General features: G+C 56.7%; 2 protein-coding genes across 2 annotated transcripts in view; one reads left to right on the top strand and one right to left on the bottom strand.

Moving 5' to 3' along the window:
- The window catches only part of LOC311185668 (keratin, type II cuticular Hb1-like), a gene marked incomplete at its 5' end in the record, with an annotated part of 29,264 nt that extends 27,831 nt beyond the window's left edge, over positions 1-1,433 (top strand). The window contains 3 exons of the mRNA XM_084256373.1: positions 271-491; positions 654-685; positions 1,234-1,433. Of these exons, the coding sequence (XP_084112499.1) occupies positions 271-491; positions 654-685; positions 1,234-1,415 (435 nt within the window). The 3' untranslated portion in view covers positions 1,416-1,433. The remainder of the gene's footprint in view (positions 1-270; positions 492-653; positions 686-1,233) is intronic.
- A 1,769-nt stretch (positions 1,434-3,202) lies between these two features.
- KRT7 (keratin 7) lies at positions 3,203-16,699 on the bottom strand (the record flags this gene model as incomplete). Its single annotated transcript, XM_084256133.1, has 9 exons — positions 3,203-3,357; positions 3,703-3,737; positions 6,314-6,534; positions 8,575-8,700; positions 9,766-9,930; positions 10,882-10,977; positions 12,128-12,188; positions 14,290-14,501; positions 16,376-16,699. The coding sequence occupies 9 exons, from the start codon at positions 16,697-16,699 to the stop codon at positions 3,203-3,205; spliced, it is 1,395 nt and encodes a 464-aa protein (XP_084112259.1).
- Between the last annotated feature and the right edge of the window lie 1,687 nt (positions 16,700-18,386).

The following is an 18,386-nucleotide window of genomic DNA, read 5'->3' as shown; positions in this document are numbered from 1 at the left end:
AAAGTCTTCCAAGAGATTCAGTTAAGTGCAGTCTCACAGGTGACAGAAGAGTGAAGAAGCCTGCTGTGACTTTCCTGATTCAGTGGGCATAGGGTGTGTGTGTGTGTGTGTGTGTGTGTGTGTGTGTGTGTGTGTGTGTGTGTGTGTGTTAGAGGAAGTGAGTTAGGATGGTAGCAAGCTAACTGGAGAAATAACTTCCAGGATAGAAGTGACTAGGATCTCAGGAAACTAAACTCACTTGCTCCTTCCATAATCCCCTCTTCTCCCCAGAACTCCAAGCTGGAGGCCGCCGTGAGCCAGTCTGAGCAGCAGGGCGAGGCCGCCCTCGCTGACGCCCGCTCCAAGCTGGCAGGCCTGGAGGAGGCCCTGCAGAAGGCCAAGCAGGACATGGCCTGCCTGCTCAAGGAGTACCAGGAGGTGATGAACTCCAAGCTGGGCCTGGACATCGAGATCGCCACCTACAGGCGCCTGCTGGAGGGCGAGGAGCAGAGGTGAGGCCCACACCTGTGGGAGGATGTCTCTTTAATCTCCCCCAAACTGTGTTGAGCACGTTTGCACACTATTTGCATCTAACTTGCATTAAAATTTCTTGGAGAAGAAATTTACAAGCTTTGCTCCCTGTAACTAATCATTGTCTCTTTGCTCCCCACAAGGCTGTGTGAGGGCGTTGCTGCTGTAAATGTCTGTAAGTAATCCATGTCTATGTTGTTACTTTGGAAATAAAGACTTGGGGTTCCAGGCAAGAGAACATTTTCCTGAAAGGGCAGCTAGTAAATATTTCAGGCTCCTGGGGTGAGCAGCATCTGTCAGAACTACTCAGCTTTGTCTTGTAACTGAAAGGAGCCACAGCCATAAGAAATACTTAATGAGTAAGGTTGTTGGGGCCAGTAAACCTTTATTTACAAAAACAGAAAGCCATGAGGGCCTTAGCTTGAAGAACTTAAAGGAAGGAAGGGGAGTGGCACTGAAAGATGATGATAAATAGCTACTTCTACCTATAGGGAGGGCCTAGGCTAACCATATACCAAAGATACTAAGGTTAGACTGCAGGATAAAGGCCCAGTGTGAGGGAGTTGGGGGTGCAGGAGAGGGAGCCAGCAGGGGTGGGGGGGGTCAACGTGAGGGGGAAGGGCTCTGAGCAAGAGAAAGGGGCTCTGGCAGCAGGCAGGGGCCCCTGACAAGCTCCCATAGGCACTAAGGCCCGTTCTACCCCTCTCCCCTCCACCACCGCAGGTGTCAGCAGCTCCCGAGGCGGGGTCGTCTGCGGGGACCTCTCCGTGTGCGGCTCCCGGCCGGTGACCGGCAGCGTCTGCAGCGCGCCCTGCAGCGGGAACCTGGCAGTGAGCACTGGCATGTGCGCCCCCTGCGCGCCCGTCCAGAGCTGTGGCAGCGTCCGCTCCGTGAGATTTGCGTAGTGCCTCCTGCTTTGCAAACACGCCCTTCAGCCAGCCAACCTCCCTGCAGATGGAGGCAGGTCCCCAGCTCAGAAAACTCCTGAACTTGATACGGAGGGGCTTCACCGGCCCACACTGCGGCCTTCTCTCTTGCATTCAGCTCCTCGCTCGGCACTTCATTTCTTGCAGTGAGGACCAGGCTGCTGGCCCACACGCCTGGTACCTCTGCCCCATCCCCAAGTGTCTCAATGGTTTCCTTACAGCCCTTGGCAAAGATTCCATCCTGACTCTGGGGACTCAGGCTGCCAAGGGACGGGTTGGCCCCGGGGGGCCTCTCCTGCCTTCTAAGCCCATGACTCCTGGTGACCACGGCTTCCCCTCCCAGGGGCCAGCTCTTGCTCAGCTGCCCGGCTACCTCTGTCTCTTCTCATGCTTGGTCTTCATGTTGCCAATAAAGCTCACGATTCCTATACAACTGTGCTCTGAGAATCTTCCTTTTGGTCTCTGCACGTGAGTCCCATGACACCCTTATTTGCACCTTCTCTTGGAAGTGTGCAGAGGCACTGTTCTCAGCTGTCTCTGAGGCTCCCTTGCCCGGGTGCAGGACACGGTGCCCACAGCCCCAGAGCTGTGCCTCACAGCAGCAGGAAGCAGAGCTGGAAGTGGTCTGAGAAGGGCATCGGCACAGTCTTACCAGAGAGGGACAGGGCCCAGCCCCCCAAAACCTTGAGTGGCAGCTTCCTCACTTGCAGCTGCTGGGACACCAGGGGCCACTCCGCTGGCCCACCCCCACCTCGACACAGGAAAATCCTTGCCAGGGAAACAAGCACAGACTCCCCTCTCCCAAAAGCCAGCTGTCTGAGGTACCACGGCCACCGCCTCCAGCCCCTGCTATCCCAGACACAAACACCTCCCCCCTCTCCCCTGGTTGCTGCTGCTATCAGGAATAGATACCCCAAGCGTGGGGCACCCTCGGACAGGCCCTGGTCAGAGACCCAGACACACAGAGGCCCCACCAAGCACAGACTTAACACAGAGATGTCCTCCCTGACCCCCATCCAGATGCAGGGCCTCCCTCAGCCCTAACGCCCAGGCACGGAGCCCCCCTCACCCTAGCCCTCTTCCAAGCAAACAGAGACCTCCTCCCCCATCACCCCCACAGAATCCCAGACTCAGAGACCCCCTTCTAGGCCCCGCGGCTCACAGAGCCGGCACCAGGAAGGACTGCGGGCAGCTGTCTGAGTTGGCTGGTCCACCCGAAACCCAGGCCCGGGGCAGCTGAATGTTTGCTGCCTCTCACCACCAAGGAATGTGCTCTGGCAGCACAAGGGGGGGGGTGTGTGTGTACAAACAGCCCCCCCACCCTCAGCAGGAGATGCCTCCTTGCTCACTTCTTGGCAGAGCCAGAGCTTCCCTGGAGTGTTTCTTGGCTTTCTCGGGAGAGGGACTGGAATCAGCCCCTGGGAGGCGGCCAGGGCCTCACACCGGATCAGAATCAAGTTCCTTGGAGCAGCACCCATAGCACCAACCTTCCCTCGCAGTCTCCTGCATGAGAGGCTTCCCAGTTCCGGGGGCAAACCCAGCTTTTTAGGGGGAGAGTAGTCTCCCCCGGTTCCCCACCCCACCGAATGAAGCCAGGATATCAGGCACAGGGCACGGAGCTCACCCAGGCCTCAAAGAGGCTGCTTTATTGGGGTCTCTTCTGACATCATTTTTCGAGTTGCCGTGCCGTCTTGGGGCCAGGCATGAGAGGGAAGAGCTTCCTCCCGTGACTGTGGCAGGAGGGTGTGCGTCTCCCTCAACTGGGCTCAGCTGTGGGCATTCCAGCTGGTGACAGAGGTGGTCTTGGAAGAAAGGGTCTTGCGGGTCGCAGGCCCCCCGCCACTCAAGAAGCTCAGGGCATTAGTGCCCATGGTTCCTCCGAAGGTGAGCCTGCTGCCAGCGCCACTAGTGGTTTGCACAGCTGGAAGAGACGGGAGAAGCGCTCCATCAGCAGAGGCACCCCACCGGAAGCCCCATCCCTTCACTCCACCCCCACCCTCTTGCTGCAGCTGCCCCTCCCCCCATGGGCCACTCCTCCAGCCTTCTGCCCCAAGGGAGCCTGGGACGGTGGTGGGGGCTGCCTGCCACACAGGTGCCCGGCCCCACCTGGGCCTGGCTGAATGGGCGCTCCAAGCGCCTGCTGGAAGCTGTTGAAGGGAAGGAGGCTCCCGGCCCTCACAAAGCAGGGTCCTCAGGCCAACGTGCCATCCCAGAGAGCCCGCCTAGCCTGGGCCATGCAGGGTAAGGGCCCCAGCCAAGGACTTACAGAGTTTCAATTTTCCCATCCCATCTTCGGCCAACCTGGAGGGCAGAGGAGAGAACTGTGAGGGCGGCTCTTTCCTCTTCGCTAGAGGAAGCAGTCCTGGCACCCCACCCCCAAGCAGGATGAGTGTTCTTTCCTCTGTGCCCCCCACTTCCAGCCTTCCTTCAGCAAAATGAGCCAGGGGCGGGGGTGGGGGTCACTTAGGCCCTCCTACCTACCTGTAAGACTGCGCTTTATCTCAGAGCATTCATTTCCTCTCCAATAAATGGCGCCTAACTCAGGACTAATTCACGGGATTGTTTGTGAGGATTAAATAACATAATTTACCCAAAGCCCTAGGCATGCAAAGATTCCAAACACGGAAGCTGCTTTTATTATTTATGTAGTCAGGTGCGTCCCCTCACGAGATCATAAAATGCCAAAAGCGGGCTGCAGCATATTGATCCCTGTACCTCCAGCCCCTAGCACAGGTCTGACACTAGTTATTACTTAATGTGTGTTGAAATAATCAGCAAATTGTTGACTGAGTGAATTTAGCTCCAGCTGGGATAAGAAGGGAGAGGGTAGGTAGGTGGGGTGGCTTTAAGCTGCCTGTGGGACTGAAACAGGTCTTGCACTGGAAATTAAAAATCCATCTGAGACATCTGGGTGTGTTTGTTTTGTGACTCACAGTCCCATTGTCACCAAGCCCTTGGCCTTGGGGATGAGTTTACTCTGAGGGAGGAGGGGACACCTCACTTTGGTGGAGGCAGTAAGGAAAACCCAGCTGGCCTCAGTTGCCCCAAGCCCAGGAAGGGGGCAGAGCAGAGGCCAAGGAGAGTACATGGGTATGCTAGGAAGCTTCCAGGCCCCTTATAAGCCTCTGGCACGTGTAGGGAGTCACTTGCAGACATGGGTGGGGAGGGAAGCCAAGCTGCAATAGGGCAGCAGTGCCACCTAAGAATGTCTGGCACAATGCCTCAAGAACTCAGAAGGAAGGTTCCTGAATGTCTAGGACTCTTGTGGTTTATATTTTTCTACTCTCATTCTAAATAAATATTTGCTTTTATGCCTAATTTTATTTTTGTAACTTTGTAATTTGGAAAGTCCCTCCAAATTGCATGAGCTTCCAAACCACAAACCCTGCATCTGTCCCTGGGAAGGGTTGAGGGGCTAAGGAAAAGAAAAAAGGTGTCCACCTCTGGGCATCTAAGGGATGGAGAGAGGACCGGGACCTGGGCCCTGATGATAGCAATCTGGACAGATCGGGCTTTCAGGCAATGTCTCTAATGGCTGTGAGCTTGGGACACCACCCTGAACTTCCGCTTCATCCTGTCCATGGAGGAGGTGGGCCAGGTCCCACGCTAGAGGCCTCTCAGCTTTGACTTCTGTGAGAAAAGAGACCCACGGTGTGTGTGTTCCCAAGAAAGCAGGACCCGTCCATGGTGGAGGATGGTGCAGAAAGAGATATCTCAGCTGGGCCAGCTGAGCTCTGGGGCTGCTCTGTGCCCCAAATCAGCTGCTCTCTCATCCCAGAGGCCTTTGATGTTCAACCCCTTTTTGCACAAAAACTAAGTGCCAACCTAGGGAGGGGGCAGGTCAACTGCAGCAGCTGAGAACCTTCCTCTCCCTCCTACCTCTCTTACCAATTCACATGCTGCTGCAACCCAACATCCAGGCTCTGCCCTGAGGATTCCCTGTTCTCCAATTCTTTCCCCTCCACTCCACTCATCCCGAGTTCCCTCTCCCCAACCCCTTGAGGAAAAACTCAGAAAACAGATCTTTGTAAACTCAGCATTTTGCAAATGCAAGGGACAGATCTCTGAGCTACCTGAACAGATGTTTGTCTCCTGGATCAATAGGCCTTACCAATTTCCAATTTGCATGACCTATTCTGTGTTGGGCTCCAACAAGCCAAGTCTTGCATTCTCCTTCTAAGCCTTTTTTCACGCTGTTACCTCTCACTGTCTCCAAATTCTAAACTTCCCCAAGGTGCAACTCCAAAGCCCTGTCTGTTGACTGAACAAATGACAAGCCCATCAAATTGAGAATGAAGGCCCAACATCATAGACATATTTCTTTTGTGAAAAATTCCCTGTAAGACTTACCCACCCTTTCCAGCCTCCTCTCTGGCTGGTGAGTAAGCAAATATCTCTGGAGACAGGGGGAAATTAACCTCCTCCACCACAGTCAAGCCCGCATAGCTTAGCACTTTATGTAGTGAGAAGTAGCCTGGCATCATGGAAGATGCTGGACCAGGATCAGCAGAGAGTGACTGCACACTGGCCCCACCCCCTCCATTAAACTGACCCACAAATTTTCCTCTGCAGATTAGGGAATCTGTACTACCCGACTGGTTCACCTGAATGTGTTCTGAGGATCAAGTTAGATGACTCCGCTGATGACCACACACACCAAGGGACTCTTAATACCTGAACTTTACACCACATGGTCTTTCCTTCTAAAAGGTCATCTCTTCAAGGAAGAAGCATCAGTGAAACCCTCCCTGCATGTCCCACCCCCAATGCCCTGCAAAATAGGGTACACAGAAAGCACTTGTCAGTGAATGACTATGGAGGCCTAGGCCCAAGGGCGAACCTGGGAAGGATCCCCTTCCCAGCTGCCCTGTCCTCACCGGCTCTCCTCGCCCTCCAGCAGCTTGCGGTAGGTGGCGATCTCGATGTCCAGGGCCAGCTTGGTGTTCATGAGCTCCTGGTACTCGCGCAGCTGCCGCGCCATATCCTGCTTGGCCCGCTGCAGGGCGGCCTCCAGCTCTTCCTGCTTGGCGCGAGCATCCTTCAGTGTCAGATCCCCGTGCTCCTCGGCCTCGGCAATGGCAGCTTCCAGCTTGGCTCGCTGTGGGCAGCAGTGGGGCTGTGAGCCGGGGCTGGGCCTCCCCAGTCATTGCCTTTCCTGCTGCCCCATCCTGCAGTGGCTCCTGAGTAACTTGCTGTGGTAGCTGTACAGGCACCAGCCTACTCCCCCAAGCGCCAAGGAATCCCAGGGGTTAAAAACATGGGTTTTGATGCCCAATGCTGACTCTTGGCTCTTCCTGGCTCTTCCGCTTTCTAGCTGTGTGACCTTGGGTGAATCAACTCTCTAAGCCAAAGTCTCCTCTTTTCTAAAATAGCAATAACCATGGGAATATTGCAGGGACTAAATAAAATAATGCACAAGTCCTTGGCACAGAGTCTAGAATATAGTGAGTACTTAATAAGTACTGTTATGATTACCATTATTAATAAAGGTTATTATGATTTACAAGTGCCCAGACCTCAGCTTTAGCTAGAGGAGCTCCCCAAGGCCATAGGTTCTAGTTTGAGTGCCCAAATTTCTGGCAGCTGACAAGCACCAAAAACTACCTTCAAAAATAAGACTGAATTTGGAGCAGGTCCAGAACAGAGGCATGTGGAGCAAAGAGATGCTGCTTGGAACCTCCAGACTCAAAACGCATGATTTCAGGTCCAGTCTCAGCATTCCCTCCACTGGGGGTGGCTTATCCCCCCCACAATCAGGTGCCAATCTAGTCCCAGGCCTCCTCTTGTTCAGCCCAGAAGCTGCGTCATCCACTGCAGGATGCTTCCTCTCCTTTCTTCTTGCCCACCCTCCCCTTCAGCTCACGCCCGCTGCTCCCCATCCGGCCCTCCCTCTAATACTCTCTGCCCCTTGTCCAGGGATCCCCCCACCGCCATCCCCAGTGGCAGGGGTGGTAGATACCCTAACTCTGGGGTCTTGCTCCATCCTGCTATAGGAGAAAACTGGAGGTGGCAGAAGCTGCATATTTAGGAAACTGCCATTCATCACTTTCCCCTCCCCGCCTGGAAGCTGGCTCACTTCACGGGTGACTCACGGCCCTGCCTCTGTGCCAGGAGGCCTGGTACAAACAGGCCCTGGTACAAACAGGCCTGCAGGGATCCCAGGGAAGGACACCACTGGATAAATCACCCCCACATCCCATCCCCCAGCTCATCTGGAAATTATCGCCCTGAAGCTGCTATGCGTGTCACCTTCCCTGCACCCCAAGACAAACACCTGCTCAGGCTTAGCTGCTCCATCCAACCCTGTGCCTCGGCCAGGGCTTGGAGATCCCTCCTCAGCAGCACCCCACCCCGCTTCACGCACACCCTCCCAGCAGCCCGTCTGACACCTGTGCCCCAGCCACGTGCCAGGCGCCAAGAACAGAGGAGAGTGAGGCAGACAGAGGGGCCCTGCTCACCATGCATTTTTAATATTCCACAGAGGTGGGGGACAGTCATCACCTTACTTAATAAGACAAAACTTCAGCTAACGACAGGTGCTTTCAGCACTTCCGACAGACTGGTAGAGCAGCCATCTCTGAGACGGGGCCTTTTGCCCTAAATCCCAGGAATGAGAAAGGGACAGCCATGGGCAGAGCTGGGTGAACCACATTCCAGGCGCAGGGAAGACCAAGTGCAAAGGCCCTGAAGCGTGAACGTGCTTAGCAGACAAGACCTGGAAGGCCTGCCGGTGTGGCCAGAGCTCAGGAGGGAGGGTGTGTAGCAAAGCGAGGTCAGGGGAGGGGACAGAGCCTTGGGAGCCACAGCAGGGGCTCTTGCTGCTTCCGTGCCTCATGCCCCACAGACCATAAGCTCCCAGGTCCAGCCTAAAGCATCCAGAGCAGGTGCCTGGAGCACCTATTGCTAATCAGTACCAATCTGGTGCTGGATGGTAGTTCTTCATTGACAGGCCAGCCCAGCTAAGACTTGCCTCCTCCCTCCGGCCTGAACCAGGGCCTGATCAAAAACATTCTGTCTAGAGAAGTAGGCCTGAGACTCGAGCCGATCAGCTCCTGTTCCTCATCCTGAGCTGGCCTCAGAGGCTGCCCGTCACAGGCCCAAGGAGCCAGGCGGAGCGAGGCGGAGGGTCTGTCCCCACCTGGTTCTTGATGTTGTCGATATCAGCCTGCAGTCTCTGGATGGCCCGGTTCATCTCCGAAATCTCGTGGAGGGTATTCTTGAGGTCCTCCCCGTGCTTGCCTGCCTGGGCCTGGAGATTCTCAAACTGGAAGGATCACATGGAGAAACATGGCAGGGGGTGGGCAGCGACAGTGGCCGCTCCCTCTCCCTGGCCAAGAAAGGCCCAAGGTTCTGAGCAACCAGCCTCCTGTCTGCTCTTCCCAGGGAAGGGCCTGCCGACCCCGGCATCATTGCCCTGCGCCAGAACATCAGGCTATTGAGCAGTGGGCGGGGTGTGCCCAGCTTCCTCCAAGCCCAGATGGGGAGCACAGGGATGGCCCCCTGGGGCCCAGCACCACTGATGTGCGACTCCCCATCCCCATCATGTCCCAAGTCTGAGATCCTCACTCGTTAAACACCCCTCGCCAGCACCATCCACCTCACACCCAGTTGGTGGAAGGCACCAAGGATCACACAGCAAGTGAATGCAAGACCAAGAGCCTGAACTCAGCTCTCCAGGTCAGCGACCCCACCCCCCACCCCCAGTTCTCACAACTCCCTCTCTCCAGGAGGCATCCTTGCAGGCTATTTTTAAATGCTGCCTCAGGTTCCCTCCCCAGAGAGCTATTTGACCCCAGTACCCCTCCCCCACCCCCAGTCAGCTGCCCTGATTCCATGCACACATGTAATGATTCAACCTCCCTGACTAGTCCTAGGGCCCACAATCCAGGCCCTGCTCTTCCATCTATAGCTGTGTGGAGTTAGGAAAATTACTGAACCTCTCTGTACCTTATTTCCTCATCTGTAAAATGGGATAATAACAGTGTCTACCTAATCGGGCTGTTCTATGGGTTAAATGAGTCAGTGCAGGTAAAACGTCTGAAACAGCCCCTAGTCTTATGAGCACCTGCCAAACTGTAGCTACTGTAACTATTAATCCGTGTCCACGTCCTCTGCCCCGCGCCCCACAAGACCAGGATCTTCCTCAGGTCAGGGACGTGGCCTTTGCATCCTCTTCTTTCTGGGCGCTGGATAGCACCACAGATTAATGCTGCTGCCTGCCAGTGGGGCCCAGGCCTTAAAGGCTTGAGACAGGCTGAGGAGTAAAGAAAGCTTCCATGCCGCCAAGTTCCCACCAAGAGAAGGAACTGTGCTCCCAGTGGCCACACACCTTGGTCTGGTACCAGGACTCCGCCTCGGCCCGGCTGCGATTGGCAATGTCCTCGTAATGGGCCTTGACCTCGGCGATGATGCCGTCCAGGTCCAGGGAGCGGTTGTTGTCCATGGACAGCACCACGGACGTGTCCGAGATTTGGGATTGCAGCTCTGCCAACTCCTGTGGGGACCAGACAGAAGGTGGGGTCTTGGGGCGTGATCGAGGCCTGGCCCCATGCTCACCTGGAGTTCCCCACACACAACCAACAAAAAAAGGAAGACAGGGCCAGAGCCAGCCTGGGTCACCAGCACTGGGGGCAGCTGCTTAGCAGACCTGCCTGCTCCTGTAACCCGAAGAGCCCATTAGCAATCTCCACATCAAAGAGCCTGCTGGGGAGGGAGGTAAAGCAACAGCTGTGGGGAGCTTTGATGGCCACCACCCATCCCCCCCCCACCCTCCCCACCCACCCCCTCACACACACACCCCTCCCCCGCAACACAAGCCCTCCTTTCCCCTCAGCAGCCTTTCAAACTGCCGGTAAGGGCTGCACTTATGGACAGGGAAATGTGTCTGTGGCATCCTGTCACCTGAAAAGGGGATTGTGATTACAGTACATTTCTATAGCTCTGTTATATACACAGGGTACGTCTGAAAAGGCAGATTTCAAGATAATAAAAATCAGGACAGGGGGTCTATTTCAATTTCACGCTTCACTTAGTTTTCTGGATTTTTAACAATGACTGTGTACTTCCTTCACATGAAGAAAGGAAGTCTATATCCGTGCATGTTTACATCTGCATGCGTGTATGTCAAGTGTGCCCGTCATATGAAGACCCGCACTGAGGTTGGAGTTGCTGGAAGTTCGCCTCAAGGATCCAGCCCCTAAAATTAAAATGTGTGGGAATTCACGGAAGGGGCTGGCACAGGCTGAACGCTCAGGCAGAGATTAGACAAAGGCGAACAGAGGCCTGGTCTGAGCCTTTTGCCCCTCATGGATTCCTGTGCCCGGAGAGAATAAAGAGCAGGATGCATGCCCACACCCTCCAACTGGACCCAGAGGCAGGGGCAGACCAGAGGGCCCCTGGCCAGGAACTGCAGGACATGACATGCCTCCCACGCCCAGACCCTGACCGTCTCATAGAGGGTCTTCAGGAAGTTGATCTCGTCGTTCATGGCGTCCACCTTGGCCTCCAGATCCACCTTGCTCATGTAGGCGGCGTCCACGTCCTGGTAAGAAAGGTAGAGGGGCGCCATGTCCTTAGGATGCAGAACACCTAGTGGGGCTAGAGCGAGCCAGCACCGCCCAAGCACAGCATCAGGTCGCGCTGGCCCTGCTGAGACCATGGCTTCTCCAGGAGCCTGACATGCATGGCGGGAAGTTTTCCTAAGCGCCCTCCCTGGCTGCATGATAGCGGTCTCCACACGGCCCGGGACCCGAGGTGCCTTCCCAGCACCAGTAGCCCAGAGCAGCCCAAGACCCCAAACTGAGTACCTGGCCAGTACCTAGCGGCTCTCACGCGTGGATGCACACATCGCTGAGTGGCTATGGGACCTTGAACAAATCCTCCAACTCTGCGGGCCTCAACTTCTCATCAGTCAAATAAGAGTAAACCCCATGCAGACTCCAGGAGGCCATCCCGGAGGTGGCAAATCCAAGCCTGTTTAACACAGGCCGTCCTGGGCAGGTAGGTCCCGCTCCCACTGTGGGCGCCCAGCCCCAGATGGCCACTCTCCCCTGCACTGCATTCCTACGGCAGGGCCCATGTCTGCCGTCTCCGGAGCTGCCGGGGCCTCCCTCCAGGGCAGCGCACTCTGTGGTGGGCTTGGAAGGCTGAGCTGCTCGGTGAGCGCGCCTTGAATCAGAATCTTCAGTCCCGTCCCTCTAAGAGATACCGAAGACCTTCCAACCTCGACTTGCTCCAGGGACAGGGAACTCATTCTGCCTCAAGGCCTCCCGGCCTGTTCATTCATCAAGCACTTCGGGTGCCCCCTTTCTGGGATGAAATGGTCTCGCCATGATGAGCGCTTCTGTGTTCGGGGTTAAAATCTGCCCTTTTAACCTCCATCCTTTGGTCTTAAGTCTAAGCCCCCAAGCCCAGACACAAGTCTAGTGACTCATCAAACGCAAAGATACCCGTACAAGTACACACACACACGCACGCATGTGCAAGCACACACACACACGCACGTACACGAGACACACTGTGCTATACAGGCAAGGCTTCCAGATCTCTCCTTCAACCCACCCCTCCCCTCTTATAGTTCCTAGGCCAGACCTCAGCCACAGGTCCTGACGGGCTGCTCAGGGGAGAGGTCCGTGTGGTCTCCTTTCCCACGTGTTTACAAACAGCCCCCCCAGCCTGTCTGCCCCACTCACCTTCTTCAGCACCACAAACTCATTCTCAGCTGCTGTGCGACGGTTCACTTCTTCTTCGTACCTGCAGCAGCAGTGGGAACACGGTCACGTCGATGCAGCTTTGCCTCCATCCCCCTCATGTCCAGATGTGAAAATCTGCCCACCCGGTCTTCACCCCTCCTTAATGACACACCTGAACAGACAGGTGTCAGCCCTGAAAGCAAATGTCCCTGACATCTGTGTGGTTATTCTTACGGCTTTGCATCTTGGCGTGGGGGCGGGAGGGGGGTGGTGGCGGCGGGGCAGGGAGCAGACGTGAATTAAAAGACAAAGGCTGCACACACTGGGAGCAAGAAAAGACACAATGATAGCCATGCACATGGCCTTTTCACATGGGGCTGCCCTGGTGTGCGCTCCCCATGCTTTAACCCAATAAAACTCAGAACAGGCCTACAGCAATGGTGCTGTGATCACCAGGGCTGGAGGGGAGGCACAGAGAGGCCGAGGGCTCTGCTCAGTCGCTAAGCAGCTCAGTGGCAAAGCCCAGACTTGCAGCCTGGCAATGGAGCTGTTACAGGGCAGGGAGAGGGTCACCCCAGCCAGACCCGAGTCTGTGCCTGACTTCAACCTCGTCCCACCTCCTGAGGGTGAAGCAAAGAGACCTCATGGGCTCAGGAAGGGGTACAGAAAGTCCTAGAAGAACTAGCCCCAAGCCTAATCCCACAGCCCCACCCTCCACCATCCTCTCTCCCAAGGAACCAGCTGCCCAGTCGTGGGAAGACATCGGCAAGCTGGACACAGCAAAGCAAGTGTCCGGCCCCAGCTGCCACTCTTTTTTTTTTTTTCCTATAATTCTTACATCTTGCCCCTCTTTGGGAAAATCAGAAAAGGTGTCTGAATAGGAACTCGGCGGTACCCAAGAACTGCTGAGTTGCAGTGGGACACCTTTGCAGGGGGTACAGGATGCTTGGAGAGGCAGAGCCTTTCCAGGAGGCTGGACTCCCAAAGCCCTACTCCCTGGGGTCTTCTGGAAGAGTGAAGGAAATACCTCCATGCCCGCCTCACCTTGGGCACTAGTCCAGAGACTGCACCAAGGGGAACTTGCTGGACAGCTGATGCCAGCGCCCCTCCTGGCCCCTGCCAGTGTCTCCATCAGCCACGCCCTGGAGAAGCAACTGAGGCCTCTTGAGTAAGGGAGTGCTCATGCCACACACACACACTCCTGACAACAGGGGCTCCCAGGTTGCCCAGGCCTTCTCTGCCCTGCACCTGTCTGGTTCCACCTGCTGTGGGATTAATCCTGTTGACTGTTGCCCTAGGGAAGTATGGGAGGGAGGGGGGAACCTTCCACAGAGGCCTTTGTTTGTTCTGCCTCCAGTCAGGGCCAGAAGTACCTGGCTTACTCATGCACCCCCAGGCCAGCACAGCACTCATTTCCCCCAGTGCCCTTGGGTAGGTTTGGGGTGAGGAGGAGCCGCCCAACCACCCTCAGGCTTGGGTTTCTATTCAATGAAAAAAGAGAGTGCAGGCACCTCAAAGGCCAAGCAGAGCCCTACCCTTCCTCCTAGACTCCCACACGCCCTGCCCCAACTCACAGCCTCCCTTCTGGTCTGTCCTGGCCATACCCACACACCCCAGCCTCCACAGCCCCCCTCCCATGGCCCCCAAGGGTCATCTGCCCTCCTGCTTCTTTCCATGTCTCCTCCTGGAAGTTCGGGACCCCAGGGTCAAGTCCCAGCTGTCCCTGTGATCTGCTTTGTCATCTCATTAAAGTTCCTGAATCCCTCTGGCCTCTAATTCTTCACCTGGAAAAAATGGAGTGGCTCTAGTATAATCTGTGAGGGTCGTACAAATTCTGGAATACACCTGTTATAGGGCACCTGCTGCCCTCTCCTCTCTGGGGAAAATGGTCTGGCACCCAAAGTGAACCATGCAGGTCAGGGCTAGGAGGAGATATCTCACTGGATTTTTCAGGAGAATCAAACAGAGAGACAAGGAAACAGCCCCCAAGGACAAAGAGGATTTGGGAGGGGCAGGAAATGTGTTAGTCAAGCCCTTCCCTTAAGGGAGTCATTGTACAGCTGAACCTCTGACCCAGGCCCAGAGGGGCCTTGCAGAGGGCCGGCTAATAGAGGACACACTAGCCGGGCAGGGGTGGCCAAGCTTGCGCTGGGGGACCATACTTGCTCTTGAAGTCTTCCACCACCTCCTGCACGCTCCGCAGCTCCACCTCCAGGTGGCCCCCATCCACCTGCAGTTTCTCCAGCTGCCTCCGCAGGCCAGCAATCTGAGCCTCAAAGATGCCTGGGAGGTTGCTGCTCTTGGCCGATCTCTGCTCCTGCAGCAGGGCCCACTTGGTCTCCAGCAGCTTGTTCTGCTGCTCCAAAAACCGCACCTAGAAGGAGAACGTAAGTGGAAACTCACGAGACCATGCCCCCCCACAGCAGGGTTAGGAGGGTCTCCAGCTGCCCAGCAGCCCATGCGCCCACCAACTGTCCCACCAATCTGGGCCGCCAGCCCTTGGCCCTCTCCTCCAGGAAGCCCACCATGAAGCCTTTCCTCCAGGACCATGTCTCAAGTGTCTTAGACTGTGATCCAGGGGTCAGATCTGCCTGGTTCATCGACATATCCTGGGGTTTGTGATTTAGGGCCTCCTACCTCCTCTGCTCCTTGTCACACACAAGTGACCACTTACCCTCCCTCTCTGAAGACTTGCCCTTCCCAGTCTGTACTGGGCCTGACTCAGCCCCTGCCTGTCAAGCTGGGACCTCTGCCCTTGCTCTCTCAGTGTCCTCTCTTCCCTTCCCCTTGCCTCCAAGAAGGCCTCGGGATAAGGTGCCACAATCAAATCGTGTGAAACGAGACCGAGTATGCACCTAACTCAAAGGGACAGCCAGCAGGCAGCGAGACGGAGCAGCTCAACCGCAAGGGAGGCACTGGCCCCGGGGGCCTGGGTAGCCTTAGCAGAAGTTGGAGGATGTGTGGTCTACAGGATTGAAGAGGGGACACGGGGACAAGAAAGCAGACAGGTAGGCAAAGGCAGCAGAGGAGGTGTTATAGGACAGGGAGAGGGGCAGCCCAAACCCCGCAAACCTGTCTATTCTAAGTGGGTTCTGCCATCCGCCGCATCAACACAAAACATAGGAGACTTTAATGGGAAGGAACTTTAATAAAACTAGGAAACAATACAGGTAAGGCAAAGAGTCTAGTTTCTAAGTGAAGCACCCAAAGTTACCCGTCCCCTCGTGGGTAAAACTCCATCCATATGGGATCGGCCCAGAGCAAGGCCCCAAAGCCTGCCACAAGTCTAAAGCATCTTCCAGTGGGGACCCACAGAAAAGAGTCAGAAACAACCAAACAAGCCCGGAAGGAAAAGAGCAAAATCAACATCAAGACAAAAGCTGCCATGGTCACCTCCCCACGGGTCTCACCCACATCTGTGTCACCCTGTCCACGACCAAAAGACAAGCGCAGTTTCTTCACGTGTCTCTAGGCTCCATGCGCCTCCCCCAGGTCTCCTTGCTCCATCCTGCTTCCTTCCTCAGTCTCTTCTTCTGCTTCTCCTCTTCCTGCTCAGCTCCACCCTCCCTTGGGTGGGGCAGGGAACCTCCCCCTTTCCTGGGGACCACCCTGTTGCAGAGGGACCTGGCTGGCCTCTGCTAGGAGGAAGCCCCGGCCAGAGGGGCCCAGCCGGGCCAGCCCCTGGTCCCTGGGGCCAGCCCCACCTTGCTCCTGCCCCTCCTAGACCCACTTATCAAGTCTTCCCCCTCCCTCCCAAGTCTCCCACCCCCAAGGGACCCACGTGTAGCAGAGGAAAACACCTCACAAATGGTGTTTGGGCTCCCCAGGACCTCCAATGTCCCCCAGCACCCCCCAAATGGGTTAGCCACAAGGGCAGGTGTAACTTCATTTCCCACCACCAAAGGGAAGCTGGCAGGCTGGGCGGGTGTGGCTGGGAGCCTTCCTCTCTCCAGCCTTTCATTGCCGGCATCTGCCTCAGCACAGGAAGGACGAGGGAAAGAGGGGTTCTCCTCAGCTGGCAGGGGCATGCCACCCCTACCTCATCGCTGGCTCTGCACAACCCCTCTCAGAGAAAGGAGCCTGGGAGGCAGAACTCCTGCCCTGGCCTCTGGACCCACCTGCTAAGCGGGACAGACAGGCCCAAGAACCCCACTCATAGACACAGGGAAAGTGTTACAGGCCCCCCCAGCCCACATGCAGCGGCGCTGGGGTGGCCCCTGTGCGGGGAGGTGGCCCGGGCGGCCTCACCTTGTCGATGAAGGAGGCGAACTTGTCGTTGAGGGTCCTGATCTGATCGTGCTCCTCCTGGCGCACCCGCTGGAAGTCGGGGTCGATGTCCACGCGCAGGGGGACCAGCAGGTTCTGGTTGACGGTCACCGCCTGGATGCCCGCGCCCGCGGGGCTCCGGAGGGAGGGGCGCGGGGCCCCCAGCGGCCGAGGGGCGCCCGAGCCGTAGAGGCTGCTGCTGCTGAAGGTGGCGGGGCGCGCGGAGCTCAGGCGCAGGTGGGCGCCGCGGCCCGGGAAGGCTGCGGAGCTCGAGCTGAAGACTTGGTTGCTCAGGCGGATGGACATGGCTGTGGGCAGTGGCTGGACCTAGCAGCGGCCAGGAGGGAGCCGAACTCGCTGGCCTCAGGGAGCCCGGCTGCTTTTATCCGCTAGCCCAGGCCACCTCTGCAGCCGCGAGGCCCGTCCCCTGGCTGTGCTCCCGCCCTCGGCACCGCCCACCCCTCCCAGGCCCGGCTTTCTCTCCCAGCCGGAACCGTCCAGACTGGAGAGCAGCGCGCCCCGAGATTCCCGCAGGCCCCGTGCAGGTGGACTCTGACAGCTGGGGGGAAACAGCAGTTCTGGCCACCTGAAATGGGGTCAGTCAGGGAAGACTTCCTGAAGGAGGGGCCAAGAATATCCCTATTCTTGAGGCCAGAGCAGAAAGATTAAGGAGGAAAAGATTGTGGAGGGGAAAAAAAATGTTCTAGTCCAGGAGTTCAGCCCCAGGCTCTCCTCCCCAGACTTCTGAAACCCAGAAGGCGTTTCCTTACAGCCTCCCGCCCCTCTCCCTTGCCCCCCACCTCAGTCCAATTCTTCCTTGAAAGATCAGCTCAGTTCTTGCGTACTCTGACCCCAGGGTGGGCCTGGCCTAGCTGGTTTCCCTGGCTACTGCCCCACATCTCCTTTCCATGTATAAACATGGCCCCACTTCTGGCCCCCGCCCCACTCCAATAGGCATCTGGAGCTCAGAGGCCCCAGCCTGTGCCTCCCCAACCCCCAGAGCACATTCCTGCTCACTTATGGCATTTGTCCCTGTGGAGGAAGTGGGCAGGCGGGTGTCAGCAGGCCCCTGGCCTTGTGTACACACCTGCAGCCCCCTGGCCGTGACTGAGCGCACCTGTGCTTGTCTGTGAGCGCACCTCCCAGGTGGGAGCCTGTATTCAGGGGCAGGGATGCCTGGCTACACAATTGCACACTCTCTATGCATGTCTGTGTGTGCACTCGTATTTGCCCTCAAACCCTCCTCCCCAGCCTCCAGCTCTCACCATCTCTCTGACCTGAAGCCACTGCCAATTTCCCACAGCTTTAAAACCAGCCCAAGAGGGGTAGCAGAGAACACCAGAGGGAGACAGCTCCTGCTGGCCTCCCTTCTTGGACGCCTCAGTCACACAAGCCACACTCGCCCAAGGAGCCACACTTGTCACAAGGAGCTGACAGTGCCAAGAGGCTCGGGGAATTCCTGCCCCTCGAGAATGCATGGTCCAGTGGTTCCTGGAAACATGAATCTCACCCCAGCCATGCTTGCTGGCCTCACAGATTCTGGGCAGAACATTAAGAGAAGTCAATCCCACTGAGCCTTTGCCCAAGCGCGTCTCTCCAGACTAGAGGGCAGGCCGAGCGGCCTTTGAAAAGACAGATGCCACCCCTGCTGTCCCCTTCGCCTTCCAGCCACCCCTAGGCCTGCCCGCTGAGCCAGTCAGATGGTCACCTCAGACCAAGCCCTTGGGGCATGCCAGCTGCAGGAAGGTGGGGCAGAGGCACTTCCTGGCTTCACTTCAGTTAGACCAGAAGGACTTCCAGACAAGACTTCCGGCCTGTGGCCTGCAGCAGCCTTCTGTGTGATCCCCGCGAGGTGCCTCCCGCTTCCCCTGCCTTTATATTGGTGTTGGGACTGCCCAGGCCTGAGGCAGAGGGATTCCCAACGGCCCAACTGACCTTTAGTGATGTCAGCTTCAGGGTGTGTGTGTGTGCGTGCATGTGTGTGTGTGTGTGA

This window comes from Talpa europaea, assembly GCF_964194135.1.
Source record: "Talpa europaea genome assembly, chromosome: 15".
Classification (NCBI taxonomy): domain Eukaryota; kingdom Metazoa; phylum Chordata; class Mammalia; order Eulipotyphla; family Talpidae; genus Talpa; species Talpa europaea.
Note: the sequence above shows the minus strand (reverse complement) of the source record. Positions and strands in the feature narration are given on the sequence as shown.